This window comes from Polyodon spathula, chromosome 25 (assembly GCF_017654505.1).
Source record: "Polyodon spathula isolate WHYD16114869_AA chromosome 25, ASM1765450v1, whole genome shotgun sequence".
Classification (NCBI taxonomy): Eukaryota; Metazoa; Chordata; class Actinopteri; order Acipenseriformes; family Polyodontidae; genus Polyodon; species Polyodon spathula.
The window spans coordinates 21,276,422-21,292,457 of record NC_054558.1 but is presented as its reverse complement, the minus strand read 5'-3'; the positions used below and the strand labels follow the sequence as shown (position 1 = coordinate 21,292,457).

The 16,036-nt window shown below is 47.4% G+C and overlaps 4 protein-coding genes across 4 annotated transcripts; 1 reads left to right on the top strand and 3 right to left on the bottom strand.

Moving 5' to 3' along the window:
* Window positions 1-652: 652 nt before the first annotated feature.
* Window positions 653-3,759, bottom strand: crybb1 (crystallin, beta B1). Its single transcript, XM_041228991.1, has 6 exons — window positions 3,737-3,759; window positions 2,763-2,885; window positions 2,189-2,307; window positions 1,910-2,042; window positions 1,524-1,666; window positions 653-1,107 (listed from the first exon to the last, which is right to left on the bottom strand). Exons 2-6 carry the CDS (start codon window positions 2,862-2,864, stop codon window positions 930-932), a joined length of 675 nt encoding a protein of 224 aa, XP_041084925.1. The 5' UTR covers window positions 2,865-2,885; window positions 3,737-3,759; the 3' UTR covers window positions 653-929.
* Window positions 3,760-5,081: 1,322 nt separating this feature from the next.
* Window positions 5,082-7,703, top strand: LOC121300267 (beta-crystallin A4-like). The gene is made up of 6 exons (XM_041228769.1): window positions 5,082-5,175; window positions 5,780-5,824; window positions 6,203-6,282; window positions 6,704-6,845; window positions 7,163-7,305; window positions 7,499-7,703. The coding sequence occupies exons 2-6, from the start codon at window positions 5,786-5,788 to the stop codon at window positions 7,644-7,646; spliced, it is 552 nt and encodes a 183-aa protein (XP_041084703.1). The 5' UTR covers window positions 5,082-5,175; window positions 5,780-5,785; the 3' UTR covers window positions 7,647-7,703.
* Window positions 7,704-8,245: 542 nt separating this feature from the next.
* On the bottom strand, window positions 8,246-10,805 carry LOC121300306 (phospholipase A2-like). Its single transcript, XM_041228831.1, has 3 exons — window positions 10,528-10,805; window positions 10,196-10,323; window positions 8,246-8,559 (listed from the first exon to the last, which is right to left on the bottom strand). Exons 1-3 carry the CDS (start codon window positions 10,632-10,634, stop codon window positions 8,438-8,440), a joined length of 357 nt encoding a protein of 118 aa, XP_041084765.1. The 5' UTR covers window positions 10,635-10,805; the 3' UTR covers window positions 8,246-8,437.
* Window positions 10,806-12,886: 2,081 nt separating this feature from the next.
* LOC121300266 (phospholipase A2-like) lies at window positions 12,887-14,220 on the bottom strand. The gene is made up of 4 exons (XM_041228768.1): window positions 14,187-14,220; window positions 13,891-14,047; window positions 13,491-13,564; window positions 12,887-12,996 (listed from the first exon to the last, which is right to left on the bottom strand). The coding sequence occupies exons 1-4, from the start codon at window positions 14,218-14,220 to the stop codon at window positions 12,887-12,889; spliced, it is 375 nt and encodes a 124-aa protein (XP_041084702.1).
* Window positions 14,221-16,036: the final 1,816 nt, after the last annotated feature.

Genomic DNA, 16,036 nt, shown 5'->3' with positions numbered 1-16,036 from the left:
GAGTGTGTGTGTGTATGACTACACCACTCTATTCTACAAAACTTAGTTGGTGTTATAATTTGTCGTTGTCCAAAAGTTATTTTCATTTCTAGAACTACAATATAAACACGAATTACTATTTTTTTAAATTACTAATTAAATATTAAAGCTGCAATGTCTTACAAAAATGATGTGTTTTCTTACATTCTTTCTGTATTTATTGTAGTATATTATAAAGCGGATATTTCTGTTTAAATTCCCCACCGCCTCTGAGCTCATCTATACTGCGGCTACTACCTGGGAGGAGATACTTGCAGAAAGAGCGGCCTCTAGTGGTGATTCCCCAAACACACACCTTCATATCTTCTGTTTCAGGGCTGGCCTCTGTGACTCAATGTACACGAGGACTACACCCCTGATAAGTGTAGTCCTGCTGTGAAAGGTACCTGAGCCAGGTAAAACTTACCAGAATGCATTGGGATGTGAGCTGAAAAGCCTGAAGTGCTCCAAACTGCACAGAGCACACGGTAACACTAAGAGAGGCAGACCGACCAACCTGCTCTTTTCTAACTGGCATGAAACCAACACAATAATGAATCGAAGAAGAAGAAGAAGAAGAAGGAGGAGGAAGAGGAAACCATACTAACCAGTAAAACCAGTTTAGCACGTTAAATTTGTTCAATAAAAGCATTTTATTTGCATCACAAAATAAATAAAATCTCAAGTGCTCACAGAACGATCTGTTATAACAGCGCTGCCGTTTTCTCATTACAAGCTGGTATTATGTTTGAAATAAAAAGAAAGCTGGTTGGTTGGCTGGCTGGCTGGCTGGTTGGTTGGTTGGCTGGCTGGCTGGCTGGCTGGTTGGTTGGTTGGTTGGCTGGTCGGTAGTTCTGTGGCTGTTGATCGCTGCAAGCCGTTGAGTCCGAGGTGCCAGCAGGGGGCAGTGCTCACTTGGTGGCCATGGTGAAGTTGAAGCAGCCCTTCTGGTGCCACTGCATGTCACGGACGCGGCGCATGGACTGGATCTGGGGCTGGAAGGCGCACCACTCGTTCCAGTGCCTGTAGTCTCCACACTCAAACAGGTACTGGTACCCTCTGTAGCCGGGATACTGGTAGCCTACCCAGCTGTGGCAGGGAGAGAGAGGGAAAGAGAGGCATCAGTCTGCTGGTCTGCACTGGGTCTCTTTATATCTGCACTTCAGTGCTCTTGGGTATATTAAGTTCCCTATTATATTATATATAGCAGTACAGACTTAGGGTGAATTTCCTAACCTCAAGTGTATTCAGCAATAAAGAATCCCTTTCCTTCTCAGTACATTCCAATACTCCACTAGCTGTGACTCCCAATGTCTCCTGAACATGCATGGACTGGCATACTCAGGTTTGGCAAGGGACCCGCTATAATTTACCCAGTACATTGAGACTCCCCAGTACCACCAGTAAAGAGATACAGCCTCATGCCTCCCTCTCAGTGTGGCCAGTAATGTGACACAGTCCCATGCCTCCCTCCCAGTGTGCCCAGTCCAGTTCCCCAGACTCACGTTCCGCCGGGCACCCTCACGCTGCCCACTCGGTCACAGAACCCGTAGGCCCACAGGCTGGGCACGTCGTCCTCGTGGATCTCCATCGTGTTTCCCTTGAAGTCAGTGGACTCGAACAGGCAGATCTTGTGCTCCTGGTTGTCCTGTATTTAGTTTAAATGCATATAAAGTAAAATTGCAGGGAGCAGGGAGCAGGTTTCAGAGTGCAAGGTGCAGGGTGCAGGGAATAGGGTGCATATTTAAATACTGCAGTGAAGTGCTCTCACTGGCAGAGAGATTTGAAAAAATCTGAAGAGTCTTGCTATTTTTGCACTGGACAGCTTCTCCCGTGAGCAGCGGTGTCTGCACCGATAGAGGGGGGCCCCCGCTGCGCTGAAGGTGCTTACCATGCAGAGTGGGCGGAAGGACATGAAGCAGTCGCTCCTGTAGCTGTTGGACCAGCTGTCCCAGCGAGGATACTCTCCCTTCTCCAGGATAAACATCTCCCCGCGGAAATTATTCTGCTCGAAGGCAACCCAGCTGGTGAGAGGTACAGACATGGGGAGAGAGAGAAGGACAGAGGGAGAGAGGTGGAGGGGGGAGGAGATGAAAGAGGAGTGTGAAATACCCTGTTTAATCCGATCTGTTTTGATGGAATATCAAATTGCGCACAGCGGTGTACTCACGGTCCGCACTCGATGCGCACACTGCGCACTCTGTCGAAGCCGTGGTCACTCAGGTTCACACACTCGTTCTGGAACTCCATGTAACGGCCCTGGAAGTTCTCTTGTTCATAGACGATTATCTGGAGGAGATGGGGAGAGACAGCAGGAGCAGGGTTGAGCCTGTGCACCGATGCTTATATTTAACATTGATTGACTGACCATGTAAAACGTGTGGTGGGAGGGGCTGTGTGTTGGTGTCCTACTAGACTGTGCTGTCTGTCTGTATGTGTGAGAGAGGGAGTGTTGCTTTAATGTCTATGTGTGTATCTGATGCATTGTGCTGTGTGTGTGTGTGTCAGTGTGTTTAAGTGAATGCTATGTGTGTCAGTGTGTTTCTGTGAATGCTCTGTGTGTCAGTGTGTTTCTGTGAATGCTCTGTGTGTCAGTGTGTTTCTGTGAATGTGTGTGTCTGTGTATCTGTATGTGTGTGTCTGTGTATCTGTATGTGTGTCTGTGTATCTGTGCGTGTGTCTGTGTATCTGTGTGTGTATCTGTGTATCTGTGTGTGTGTGTGTCTGGGAGAGAGGGCGCTCACCTTGTAGGACCCCATGCTGCGCTCCCCAGTCTTGGTGGCCTTGCTGGCAGGGTTGGGCGCAGTGGTGCCCTGGCTGGCAGCTGACTTGGGGGTCTGAGACATCTTGAGGTTTGCAGAGAAAATCTGAGGGGAGAGAGAGAGAGAGAGAGAGAGAGAGAGAGAGAGAGAGAGAGAGAGAGAGAGAGAGAGAGAGAGAGAGAGAGAGGAGAGAGAAAAGTTGACTGAGACTGCTGTTTGACTGCACTGTAACTGCAGAAGATCATGGGCTTGAATCAAATCTCATCCACCTCATAACTGTGTAATGCTCAGGTTCTCAGATCCCCAGTGCTCATCTATCTATGCAGTGTTGAATTCCCCACTACTGAGCGCTCTGAAATTATTCCCCCTTCGCTCTGCTCTGAAGGAAGCTGTGCTTCCCTGGAGTAGGTTAAACCACACCCTCCCCATCCCTCTGGCTCTCCCAGTAGCTCTTCTTGTTGTCTGAAACCAATGAGCTCTGAATCTCAGGCACGAAGTGGGTTTCCAAGGCCACAGTATTCAGGAGGTGGAAGTCTCGCTCTCCCCTTCAGACCCACTTCCAGCTAGGCTTTGTCTGGGAACAAGATCCCAGCTGTGAAGCCAACCAGACCCTTCCTGATGAGGGTTAAACCCCAATCTTCAGCCAGGGGTCCTTCAAATGAATTCTCAGTGGAGAGCCCGGGTATCCTTACTCTACTGTGCCACAGCTGCCCACGAATCAGAATCAAGCATTTGGTAAACCTTTCCTTCAGCAGGAAGGCAGTGGATTGAATTCAGATCTCCTATCTCCTAGTCCTCTGCTTGAACCGCTAGGCCAGCCTGACTCTCTGTAGGGAAAGTTCACACAAGCTCTACTATTTATTGGCACTGGTGGCCACTGTCTGTCTGTTTGTTTATCCAGTTGATTCATTGATTAGTTTTGATGGTTTAGGATTTGCCTGCTCTGCGCTGCTTACCTGAGCTGCTTCTTGCTGGAGAGGCTTGCTAGCCTGTGTGCCTCCAGGACCCCTTTTATACGCTGGCAACAGCAGCGTCCTGAGCGTCCAGCACAATGGAACTGCCCAGGTCATCAGAGTCCAGCCTGCAAAGCCACCAGTCATCACATTTCCCAAAGCGGCCAGCCAGCTGGAAAATCCTCAGGGCCCGGAACGTGGCGGAAAGCACTTTGCATTGTGTGCCTGGGGCCCAGGCATCACTCCCACAATGGAAAGTCCTGACAGGGGGATTTAGTGTGACAAAGAGCATTAAGATATAGAGAATGTATAGATTAGAAGCCATGAAATATAAGGCCATCGCTGTTTAGAGGAGTACAGGCATTTGTTTTCCATAATGTAATATTATATATCTATATTAGAGGTACTCTGATTAATCAGAGCCAAAAAATATATTGAGGTAATAAATCATTCATTTGATAATGTCGGGTGCTCATTTTGTGTCTGTACAGTTTTGTAAAGTGCTTTAAAACTATATCTAGTTTTTCTACAATGTCATTTATATTTTCAGTTACTTTCCAACACATAATAAATACTATTATTAATACACAAGTTTATTTTATTTGTATTAGTTGTATGTGTGTGTGCGTGTATGTGACTGTGTGTGCGTGCGTGACTGTGTGGATGACATCATGCACTCAAGCATGTCCCTCCTGTGGGGAGGTGACCCTGCAATCCCAGTTCAGAGCCCCTGCATTATAGTTCCAATCCTGGGTTGCTGCTCTGTTTTCAGGGCTGTGTGAAGTGTTAGTTGTCTCCTGCATTGTTACCCTGCCTCCCTAATAAACCCTGGATAAACCCTCTCTGCCCTGGACCTGCAGATAATTAGAGCTGGGATTCTGTTACTGTGATCTCACATCACAGAGGCAATGAGGTTACAGCATAGCCTAGAAGGAGACCATTCTTTTTCTTGAGTTGGTGAGCTGCATCTCCAGCAATAGGTCTGGTCCACTAACGCAATAGCTCCACTAAAGCGATGGTACACTAAAGAACAGGTCCTAGTGGACCCAGTCCAGTTTGGTGGGTTTAGGCAATTTAACAAATGCAGAAACAATGGTCTGAGTGAAATCTCTTTTAATGATGATATTTGAGCAGGCTTTGTGCTGATGGGAGCGGAGAGAGGGGAGCAGGTCTGAGTAGAGCCTCCCAGCACCGGGCCCTGTGGAGACGGAGCTCAGCGTGCACAGCTCAATGTGATGTGCTAGCACTTCTATGCATCGGAACCCGTCTCTATAGATTAAACTCTTTGTTGGAGCGCGAAGCCCCTCCCCAGTGCTGAGCCCGTGGTTTCTGTCGTCCCCCCTCCCCTTGGGACGGGTTCCACAGGAGGCTTTAAAAGAGCAGGGAGCGTGCCAGCCTGCACTCTCTCTCACAGCAGGAAGTGCCCACGGGACCGCAGCGAGGTGAGTGAGCCCCCCGCCCCCTCCCGTCACCCCTCTGTCTGTCCATCCTGCCTGTCTGTCTCTGTCACAGTCCCAATCTCTCGCCTGCAGAGTTTTCTCTCTCTCTCTCTCTCTCTCTCCTCCCTCTCTCTCTCTCTCTCTCTCTCTCCTCTCTCACTCTCCCCTGCGTCTCTAATACATTAATCTCCTCCTCTCTCCCTCTCTCCCCCTCTCTCTCTCTCCCTCTCTCTCTTCTTCCTATCTCTTTCCTCTAGCAGGTCTCTCTCTCTCTCTCTCTCTTCTCTCTCTCTCTCTCTCTCTCTCTTCTTCCTATCTCTTTCTCCCTATTTCTCCCTTTCTCCCTCTCTCCCTCTCCCTATCTCTCTCTCTCTCTCCCTCTCTCTCTCTCCCTATCTCTCCCTCTCTCCCTCTCTGATTATGTGCTCTGATACTCAGAGTTAGTGGTCCGGGAAGCTGTGCTCTGAGCAGACAAATCAACCGAATCCATGCAGAGAGGCTCTTGAGAAGAACAGTGTCTCTTCTCTCTCTGGAGAACTCATGTCTTTGGTGTCTAGACCCCTCTAAAAAAAAAAGGAGTTTATTAGATTTTATTTCTTTATTTCAGAAAAAAATGACTCACCACTGTACCAAATTCTCTGGCCACTGGAAGGTAAGCCCTTGACGCTCTGAGACACCCCCTCTCAGGGACAAGGTGTCTTCTATTGTTGATTGATTTTATTTAGTATTTGAGGACAAACCCCCACAATCTGGCTTTCATTTATTAAACTGATCATGTGTGTTACAAATTAATTCTCAAAGTGTCCCATAGTAAAAGCATAGCACAATGTAATAAAGCATAGCAAAAACATGACAACCCATAGGTAAGCATTGCAAACACAGACAGGTACGGCAAAGCCAACACATGGCTATGGTAAATGCCTGGTATATCCACAGGGAATCACAATGCTAGTGCCCCTGATTGGAAGTGTGGTATATGTACCAGCAAGGTGGCAATAGGACCTAAATGGCGAGTCTGATTGTCCTGCAGATCATCGTTTGGGATGAGGAATGTTTCCAGGGCCGCAGACATGAGTTCACCTCGGCTCCAGGGCATCCATCGTGGGCGCCGTAACACATCTAGGAGTTGCACCAGAATGGAACCTCAGGGATGTTAAAGGACGCTTCGGAAGACAGACCTGCGCTCCTAAACCCGAGTGGAGAGCGGGATCACCTGGGGGACAGCGGCTCGGACCTGGGAGGGGGGGGACCTGGAGCTGAATTTCCCTTTAAGAGAAACAAATAATAGCATGAGCCTACACACAATGTGAAAAAAAACATTCTTCAGACCCGATTAAAAAATAACACCTCAAAAGGGTCAACATTATAAAAATGAGCAAAGAGAGACCAATCAAGAAGTAAAAGCTCAAAATGCGTTTGATTTTGAAATATGTTCAGTTCATTAAAAAGCAAACGAGCTTCGGGTTCATTTTAGTTCTTTAGTGTACTTTTGCAATCCAGTGTGGGTGACGCTTGTCTTCTCTCCCTGCAGCTGGGTGGGCTATGAGCACTCAGCCTACCAGGGCCAGCAGTTTGTCCTGGAGAGGGGGGAGTACCCACGCTGGGACGCCTGGAGTGGCAGCAATGCCTACCACATCGAGAGGATGACTTCCTTCAGACCCATTGCCTGCGCGGTAAGCCAGACCCCCTGCTTCCCACTCTCCTGGAGTCCCCTGAGCCTTCCTAATGCGTGGGTCCCTTACTGTGTATCCACTTTGCAGCGAGGATTGCTGACTCCATCCCAGACACTATGATTAGGTATTTAACTGTCGTGCACGGTGACCTCACAAGTTGTCGGATACAAAACTCTCCTCTAGTCTAGTCTAATCTCACGCTATTGCATGTTTGGCAGTTATGGGTGGTGATTATTGTTTTTCGGCGCTCCTGTTTGCTCTTGTGCGCCCCCCCCCCAGTGTTCAGCAGTGTCCTCTCCTCCTCCTCCTCTCCTCAGAATCATCGCGAGAGCAGGATGAGTATCTACGAGCGCGAGAACTTCCTGGGCAGGAAGGGGGAGCTGAGTGATGACTACCCCTCCCTGCAGGCCATGGGCTGGTGCAACAATGAGGTGGGATCCTTCCGCGTGCAGAGCGGAGCGTGAGTACAGAGCTGTGCAGATACCAGAGCAACTCCGTATAGTGTAGCGTGCTGGAGGCTCTGTAAACTTAACTTACTTTCTGTGTAAATATTTTAGCTCTAACCCTAACTCTTTTCTGATACAGTTGCATACTGACATATTTCATGCAAGATGTGCACATTAACCCTGATCCTGTGCTGGTCTCCTCCACAGCTGGGTGTGCTACCAGTACCCTGGTTACCGTGGATTCCAGTACATCGTGGAGTGCGACCGCCACTCAGGAGAGTACAAGCACTGGCGAGAGTGGGGATCCCACGCACAGACTTTCCAGGTGCAGTCCATTCGCCGCATCCAGCAGTGACCTCCCTTCAGATCCACTGTGTAAATAAACACAACTAATAAAGGGTATTTGTATGAACTGAAACCCCGGCTCTCCTGGTTCTTATCTCAGTCTGTCTCTGCCTCACAAACACGCGCAGTAGGAAGCAATCTCCAGCGCTGTAAGGAAACCCAGTGATGGGGTAAGCTGTTGGGTTATGGATAGTCATCACATTGAAGTTGGAACAATAAGTGTGGTGGGGGGGTTGAGGAGGGCGTGTTTATTATGATTGTGACACCAATGGCAGACCGGCACTGCATCCCATCCCTGATCCTCTGGAACTGCCATTGCCACACCTCAGCAGATCACCAGCTCTGTTCATTTGGTAGGACAAATTTTTTTGTTTCTTTTTTTTTTATTTGAAGCACTCTTGTATTTGGAAACTTGTATCAAAGGGTAATATCTGGGTTCCTATCATGAGTGAGCGAATGCACAGTCTGTTTGAGGAGCTGATTAAAGAGAGAGAGAAATACTGCCTCTGCCTGGATAGAGGGCTTTCTGCTCCAGAACCAAGGAGAGAAACAGCAGGTATTTCTGGGGGAGAGGAGAGGAGAGAAGAGGAGGAGAGGGGAGAGGAGAGAGGGAGCAGTAATAGCTGCAGAGTTTTCTGCCACAGGACCAGAGACACACAGGTGACGAGCCCGACTCACGAATATCATTCTGTTTATTTCATGAGAGAGCGAGAGACAGAGAGCGGTTCAATAAGAGACGTCAGGCACGGCTTGTTCAGGGAACCATTCCTTGCTTTATTATAGGTTGCTGGCTGGCTGTATTCAGTCCTTGCAGAGGCTGCTGGGAATCCCATGGTTCTGCGCATTGTACTCGGCTCCTGAGAAACACATGGCCGCCTGCCTGTCGCACTCACAGATGAAGGCTTCACAGAGCTTGTTCTTGGCTGAGAGAGAGAGAGAGAGAGAGAGAGAGAGAGAGAGAGATGAGTAGTGTTAGACGTAGAGAGAGAGAGAGAGAGAGATGAGCAGTGTTAGACACAGAGAGAGAGAGAGAGAGAGAGAGAGAGATGAGTCGTGTTACTTCGTCTCTCTACTCGCTCTCTACTGAGCAGAGGTTATACACAGAGAGAGAGTAGAAGTCTCAGAGATCTGTACACAGAGAGAGAGAGAGAGAGAGAGAGAGATGAGTAGTGTTAGACGCAGAGAGAGAGAGTGAGCAGTGTTAGACACAGAGAGAGAGAGAGAGAGAGTTAGACACAGAGAGAGATGAGCAGTGTTAGACACACAGAGAGAGAGAGAGAGAGAGAGAGAGATGAGCAGTGTTAGACACAGAGAGAGAGAGAGATTGAGCAGAGTTAGACAGAGAGAGAGAGAGATGAGTAGTGTTACTGTGTCTAGCTACAGAAGAGAGAGACTCCATGAGAGAGAGAGAGAGAGAGAGATGAGCAGTGTTAGACACAGAGAGAGAGAGAGAGATGAGCAGTGTTAGACACAGAGAGAGATGAGCAGTGTTAGACACAGAGAGAGAGAGATGAGCAGTGTTAGACACAGAGAGAGAGAGATGAGCAGTGTTAGACACAGAGAGAGATGAGCAGTGTTAGACACAGATAGAGAGAGATGAGCAGTGTTAGACACAGAGAGAGATGAGCAGTGTTAGACACACAGATAGAGAGAGATGAGCAGTGTTAGACACAGAGAGAGAGAGAGATGAGCAGTGTTAGACACAGATAGAGAGAGATGACCAGTGTTAGACACAGAGAGAGAGATAACACTGTTGATGTGGATGGTAAGCAAAAGAGAGCACAAAAACACCAACAAGCCAGCGACGCTCAGAAAAACATCTCTCACTGCCAAAGGAAAAATGGAGATGAAGAAAGTTACACATGCAGAGACCTTTACATGCTGTGACTAGTTCAGCAAATCTGTAATAGACATGTTCCCAGGCTCACACACTGCAAAGTATTCTGCAGGAAAGTCTACAGCTCACACAAACAGTGAAAGATAAGTGTTTCTATTACAATTTCAGCATCAACATTGCTTTAGAAATTCCGACGTGCGTTTATGCACAGAATAGAGTGTGCATTTAAAATAGAAGATAGACGAGGTCAATGTGCAGTACCAAACTCAGCCTCTGGGTGTGCTGTGTGATGAAAGTAACAACGCCAACTGGACCTGTTACTGTTTTGGCTGCTGCCAAATCAGCCGCCTGCAGCTACAGCACACAAGAACCACAGGGGCAGACAGCGCTGGATTGTGAAGCATGTCGTGTTGCTTTTCCGTTTCATATTTTTCCTTTTTTAAAAGCAGTCACAAGGGAGTAATACAGTGGAATAGTTGTACGCCTTTGTCTTTAGTAGGAAGTCGCTTCAGTTCAGGCCACTAAGATTTCAGTTTACAAAAGCTCCCTTATTCTGAAAACTCAATGTTGACAGGTATGACAGAACTGCATTCTTTCGAGAACCGATTTAGATCTTAAGCTCTCTCAGCTGGTCCGTCGCTGAAAAGCCTGGCACCTATACTGAAACACAAGGGCAGCCTGATAGTGACAGGTGGCAGGGCGCCCCCGGTGGCGGCACTCACGGCTGCAGGTGACAGTGGTGCCGTTGCAGGTGTAGGAGTAGATCTCGGTGTACGGGTTGTCGAATATCGGCCAGCAGTCCTTGAGCTTCAGAGCCTCGTCGTAACAGTTGTCGTGGACCTGGCAGCACCTGCAGTACCGACACTGTCCGTTAGAGTGCAGAATTACCACCAGGTCGTTTACAGCAGATCTCTCTCTCTCTCTCTCTCTCTCTCTCTCTCTCTCTCTATATATATATATATACATACACACACACACACAATGCATAGCAATTAAGATTTGCATTTGGAACCCTGCTTCCCTGCCCTCAGCTCCACCCCTGCTCCTCTCTCACCTGTCCAGTTCATCCACAGGGGTCCCGGAGCCCCCCAGCCCGCAGTAGCAGCCGTAGTTGTTGTATTCGTGCAGAGGGTCACTCCCGGGGATGGTGCACTTGATCATGTTTTTGAACTGCCACAGGGCTCTGAGGTCAGCTGAGACCACGCTCACTGGGGACAGAACACAACGCAGCCAGCTCTGTTAGCACCAGAGCACAGCTTCCAACAGCACTGCCTTTACCCTCAGCTACTGCCTCTCCTTCAGACCAGGAGCCCTGCCGCTGGGCTAGGCTGCTTTCTACAGCAGCACAAGCACATGACTCGCAGGCAGCTTCTGAGAGCTCACATGAAATGCAAGGCAAAGCTAGACGGAAGTCAGCCAAGTAGACTGAACGCTCGTCTGCTTGACTTGGTGAAATAGGTCACCACGGCACACACTGAAAAAAAGCTGCTTGACTTTCTTACTTAGCTATAGTTTTACCTTCATTTTCTGATTGTTTTGAAATTAAATACAAACATATATGTTTTATAAAAACCCTACTATATACCAATCCTAGCAGCATTCAAACCAAGTGCAACTCTAGTATATACCAGTCCTAGCAGCATTCAAACCAAGTGCAACTCTAGTATATACCAATCCTAGCAGCATTCAAACCAAGTGCAACTCTAGTATATACCAGTCCTTATAAACATGTACAATGCAGTGGAAGAAATAATATGTTTACTGAGGCTTTCTTTCTCCACTATGTCTAATCCACTCACTGGCGGAGTTCTCCCCAACACGCTATCCTGCTCTAGCATTAACCACACCAGCAGGAATCACTCAGAGCAGTTTGTCTACCTGTGAAAAGCAAAGCTACGAGTGCTGTGTTCATCTTTCTTCTGCTATTGCGGGTATCGTAGGCAGCTACTATAGCTGGACCGCACGACTCCTTTTTATATCAGGCACTGACCTCGGCAGAAAATCACACTCACAAAAAAACAAAACACAAGTGTTATTTTTCTCATCCCAGATATCGTCCAGTATTTGTAGACGTTAACTATAAGAAAATATTGAAGGTCATGATGATAGACCTGCCTGGTGTGGCCTGCTCGGGAACATAAGGAGTTAATGAAGCAGAAGGGTGCTTTCTTGCACTCTGTCAATCTTCAAGTTCCTCGTCAGGTTAAATGCAGGAATTTATTTGGTTTCCTGGAAAGCTGCTGTCCAGGCACTGAAGAACAGATCAGGCGGTCAGGGGAAAGGACGAGGGGAAGGGGCTCCTAAGTGGCGGTCGTCCGATTCGAGTCCAGGCCTTCTATTCTACTGCCGACCGTAGATGGGAGCTCCGGGTGGGGGGGGTGGGGGTGGGGGGGGGGCTTAGGTCGGCCAGGGTGTCCTTGGTTCACTGTGCACCAGCGACCCCTGTAGTCTGGCCGGGAGCCTGTGGGCTTGCCTGTAAGCCTCCTAGAGCTGCGTTGTCCTCCGACGCTGTAGCTCTGAGGTGGCTGCATAGTGAGCCTGCAGAGTGAAAAGCAACAGTCGGCTGACGGCACACACTTCGGAGGACAGCGTGTGCTCGTCTTCACCGCTCCCGAGTCAGAGTCAGGGCGGTAGCAGTGAGCTGAGCCTAAAAATAATTGGATATGCCAATAATTGCTGATTACTAAATTTAAACAAAGAAATGGCGAGGGGCAGAGTGTTTTACGAGGGCTCGGTACTCACTCCACTGTTACTTCAATAAAATCAAATTAAAAAAACGTCACCATTACAGAGACACGGGTCTGTCCTGAACTCAGAACTGCATTGATGTTGTTTGCATGGCCGATGTCCCATGTTATCTACAGAAATTTTCCAGAAATACAATTTGTTCTGGGAGACAAAGCACCTGCCAGACCTTGAGAGTGGTGTGGGGTGAGGGGGGGGGGGGGGAATGGAGAGTCTCCCCGGGTAGGCGGGTAGAGAAGGGGGAAGTCTGGCCACAAAATGACACAATTAATAAATTAGCAACCACATTCATTCTTTAGATGCTTTTATTTATTTAGTTTTTCTGATTTTTGTATATATAAATAATGTGTGTGTAACTATTGATAGAACATTACAGCACAAGAACACACTATTTTGGGGTCTTTGATTGTAAAACTGGAATCTGCTTTATCCTATGAGATTTTTCTGATAAGTGTTTCATAGTACACGTTTATGGTCTCTTGGGAGAAGACAAACCACATGGCAAAAGAACTGGTCTTTTATAGAGAGCAAACATACAGGAACAAAGTGTGTGCAAGTGTAGAGAGTGGGGTGGGAGGGTCCCGAGGGTGGGGCTCTGGGGGACCCTGGCTTGAGCGTTGGTGGGGTCTTGCTGTCGGATTGTGAATTGCTGTGGCTGATCAGGCGTCTCAGTGCTGCTTTTTGTCAAAGTCTTGGAACTGCTCGTTGTAGGGAGCCTGGGAGAAACAGTGAGCTGCCACATGGTCACAGATAAACTTCTGACAGGCAGTGTTAGAACCTGGAGGGAGGTGGAAATGAACTGTATTCAGCACAGATCAATTCAATTTACTGTCTTAAAATCTACTATTGCACCAGGACCAACATATGACATCAACACAGTGATGAAAAGAAGACACACCCGGGCTTGTTACCTGTACACTGGGGTCAATCAAGCTTATAGTAAAACCTGGAATGGATGACACCTGCTATTCAACAGGAGTCATGTTTTCAACCATGCAATACAGATTATAATACATAGCTATTACAGGCCTCTCTGGGGCTAGGTTACAGTTCTGAAAGACCTCCAATTGCTGCAATCACATAACACAAAACAGGCCGACTCTCTAATGAAATAAGAATAATAAAAAAACAAAATCAATTGGCATCATCAAATCAAAACACCCTTATCTAGTTCTAGACCAGTGGTGCACAATTCTGTCCCTGGAGATCCAGAAGGGTCTGTATGAAGCCCAGAGGAGGAGGAGAGAGGGGACACTTACTGTCGCAGGTCACCTGTTTGTTGGTGCAGGCGGCACACTGCGATTCTGCGGCTCTCTCGGTAACACAAATCATGAGCCTTACAACAGCTTGAGAGAGAAATAGAGAGAGAGGAGCCCCCCTCCCCCTCCTTCAATGATATTGCTGCAACAAACAAACAAAGTAGGGGGGCCGAAATCCCAATGTTTTATAATCAGCCCCCATTGTGGATATCCCATCTTTATGGCTGATCCCTTTATTCTAAGTTGCCTGTTTCTGTACATGTTGACAACAACCACAAAACTCCTTCATAGCTTGAGTGGCTATGGCAACTCCATGAAATAATCTTCCTATAGTGTATAGATTTATTCCCGATTATGATGGATCCTCCCCTATACAGACTGCCCCCATGCAGAGCTCCTCCTCATCTCCCTACTGGTCCACCTGATCGACTGGCGTCCCCGAGCCCCCGAAGCCACACCAGCAGCCATAGTCGTTGTGCTTTAAAGGGTTGCTGGTGGACACGGCGCACTTGATCACTTTCCCGAACTGCCAGAGGGCTCTGGGCATCAAGGCAGCCTGAGCCACAGACACTGTGGAGAGCAAGAGTGAGAAAGGAAGCAGGCTTTCTGTCTGTCTGAGCACGCACACAGACACGCACGTTCACCCAGGCTGCTACTCCAATGCTAAGGCACATGAACTAGCAGCCACTGTTTCCCCAGAGTCACTTACCGGCCAGGAGCAGCAGTAGCAGGGTGTTGGTCATGCTGAGGTGTGTTCGGCAGTCCAGAGCATCCCCATGCAGCTCTATCTATATCACCCTAAAGGGGCTCACCCTTGTATGTGCAGCAGGGATCAAAACCATCACTGCACAGGCTCTCCTCACACAACATTCTTGGCTCATTATTCACGCACCTGTTTGTTTAATCTGCAGGAACACAAATATTTGCTGGGTTGTTCTCATGATAGATTTATCACGCATCAAACCAGTTGACTTTTTCTTTTAGGGTTTGTTGTGATGAATGGTAATGTTGTTCCCCCTCAAGGACATTGAGACGGAGCTAGTAATAAGCGATCTGCGAGCTGAAATAGAGCTGAAGGCATTGTGCATGGGGAACAGCAACTCAATAAAACAGTGACTGGCCCATTTCAACAAAGCAGCTTCCACGAAGTGTTATTACAAAGTCTGCTCCTGAAAGGTGAAAGCATGTGTCCTACTGCACTTGTCTTCTTGGCAAGCTCTCCACACCACACTTCGCTATCAAGGCTGCATGTTTATTTACAATGTTTCCCATGCCTGGCTGCAAGGTGACGGCTGTCCATGATATTGACCTGGCCTTGGTCTTCACAGGCAGGTGAGCACCAACAGCTTCAAGATAGCAACGTCCAACACGTCTCTGCTTGCAAATACCGACTTCACCCCCCACACACACTTCTACCCTTAAGCGAAGTGCAGAAAACGAGCAGTGCAAGACACATGCATTCCACATGTTCAACACAGCAAGAATAATTACTGGATATGCATCTGCACAAACCAAACCCTTTCATCAACAAGTCTTTTTTTGTAATTGCTCTTATTTGAAATCGTTCTTGTCCGTTTATCGGACTGACTACATTGCTCTTAATGGAACTCTTAAATGTAATTATTTACTGTAATCTTTATTTTGCTGTTATTTGAATTTAATCTTATGTTCTGCTGATTTTACTTTACTGCTGTTATCTGTACTGTGATATTTTGTACTGTGATACTTTGTGCTGTGATATTTTGTAACAGCTGTGAGTCGCCCTGGCTGAGGGCCGTCCTCAGAGTTAAGGAATGTTTTTTGCCCGGGTGTCAGGATCTCTGGTGCTGATCACAGGGACTCCAGTCGCTCGGCTGCTGCTTTCAGTACGGATTTGTTTCCATGTCTTGCTGCAAGGCCTTGCCGTTGAGCCGTGAGTTTTCCTGGTGCTAGCCTGTGCTATTTTGAGGATTTTATAGCTGTTTTCCATCTGTGTGGCTTCTGAGGGTCTATAAACAGACTGCTCATTCCCTAAGCGTGCACATGCTGCAGTTCCCAGCATTTAAAAACAAGCAGGGAGCCGGAGACACACAACGATCTGAGCGTCCCCAGCGACAAGACTGGCACCCTGGATCTGGTCTCAAAGAGACGTCGATCGGCAGCCATGGCTACTTAGTCAACATCGTTAAAAATCATTAAGACAACAAAAATAATAAATAAATAAATAAAACAAGCCAACAAAAATTCAATGGAATGTTTTAAAATAATTTATTAGGAATTTTAAAATGAAATCTCAGAACAAAAAACAAAAACAAAAAAACAAAACACGAAATGGGTTACAGTTTTGTTGAAGTTTGTCAGATTGTAAAACAAAGTACTGGCTTAAAATATACAAACAGCTGATAAAACCACGCCAGCTTTCCCTGGCAATTACACAGAGCACACAGCAGGGGGCGGTTATGTACCCCCACCCTTTAGGAACAAAAATAACAGCTTCATTTTTATTTTTTTTATTTTTTTAAATAAAATCTGAGAATGCTTTCCTTGAATGCCACTTATTTCTTTTGGATAAAATAATTT

Bases quoted from the DNA above. Each gene is read 5' to 3' on its own strand.
- LOC121300306 (XM_041228831.1), bottom strand. From the start codon at position 10,634: ATGATCAAGTGCACCATCCCCGGGAGTGACCCTCTGCACGAATACAAC. The intron at 10,324-10,527 runs GTGAGAGAGGAG...TCGGTACTGCAG, and splicing joins CCTGTGGATGAACTGGACAG to GTGCTGCCAGGTCCACGACA. The intron at 8,560-10,195 runs GTGAGTGCCGCC...TCTCTCTCTCAG, and splicing joins CACCACTGTCACCTGCAGCC to CCAAGAACAAGCTCTGTGAA.
- crybb1 (XM_041228991.1), bottom strand. From the start codon at position 2,864: ATGTCTCAGACCCCCAAGTCAGCTGCCAGCCAGGGCACCACTGCGCCC. The intron at 2,308-2,762 runs GTGAGCGCCCTC...CATCTCCTCCAG, and splicing joins GCAGCATGGGGTCCTACAAG to ATAATCGTCTATGAACAAGA. The intron at 1,667-1,909 runs GTAAGCACCTTC...AACTAAATACAG, and splicing joins CCTTCCGCCCACTCTGCATG to GACAACCAGGAGCACAAGAT.
- LOC121300267 (XM_041228769.1), top strand. From the start codon at position 5,786: ATGACTCACCACTGTACCAAATTCTCTGGCCACTGGAAG. The intron at 5,825-6,202 runs GTAAGCCCTTGA...ATTGTCCTGCAG, and splicing joins AATTCTCTGGCCACTGGAAG to ATCATCGTTTGGGATGAGGA. The intron at 7,306-7,498 runs GTGAGTACAGAG...TCTCCTCCACAG, and splicing joins TTCCGCGTGCAGAGCGGAGC to CTGGGTGTGCTACCAGTACC.
- LOC121300266 (XM_041228768.1), bottom strand. From the start codon at position 14,220: ATGACCAACACCCTGCTACTGCTGCTCCTGGCCG. The intron at 14,048-14,186 runs GTAAGTGACTCT...TGCTCTCCACAG, and splicing joins GCTACTGCTGCTCCTGGCCG to TGTCTGTGGCTCAGGCTGCC. The intron at 13,565-13,890 runs GTAGGGAGATGA...TTCTCTCTCAAG, and splicing joins CCAGTCGATCAGGTGGACCA to CTGTTGTAAGGCTCATGATT.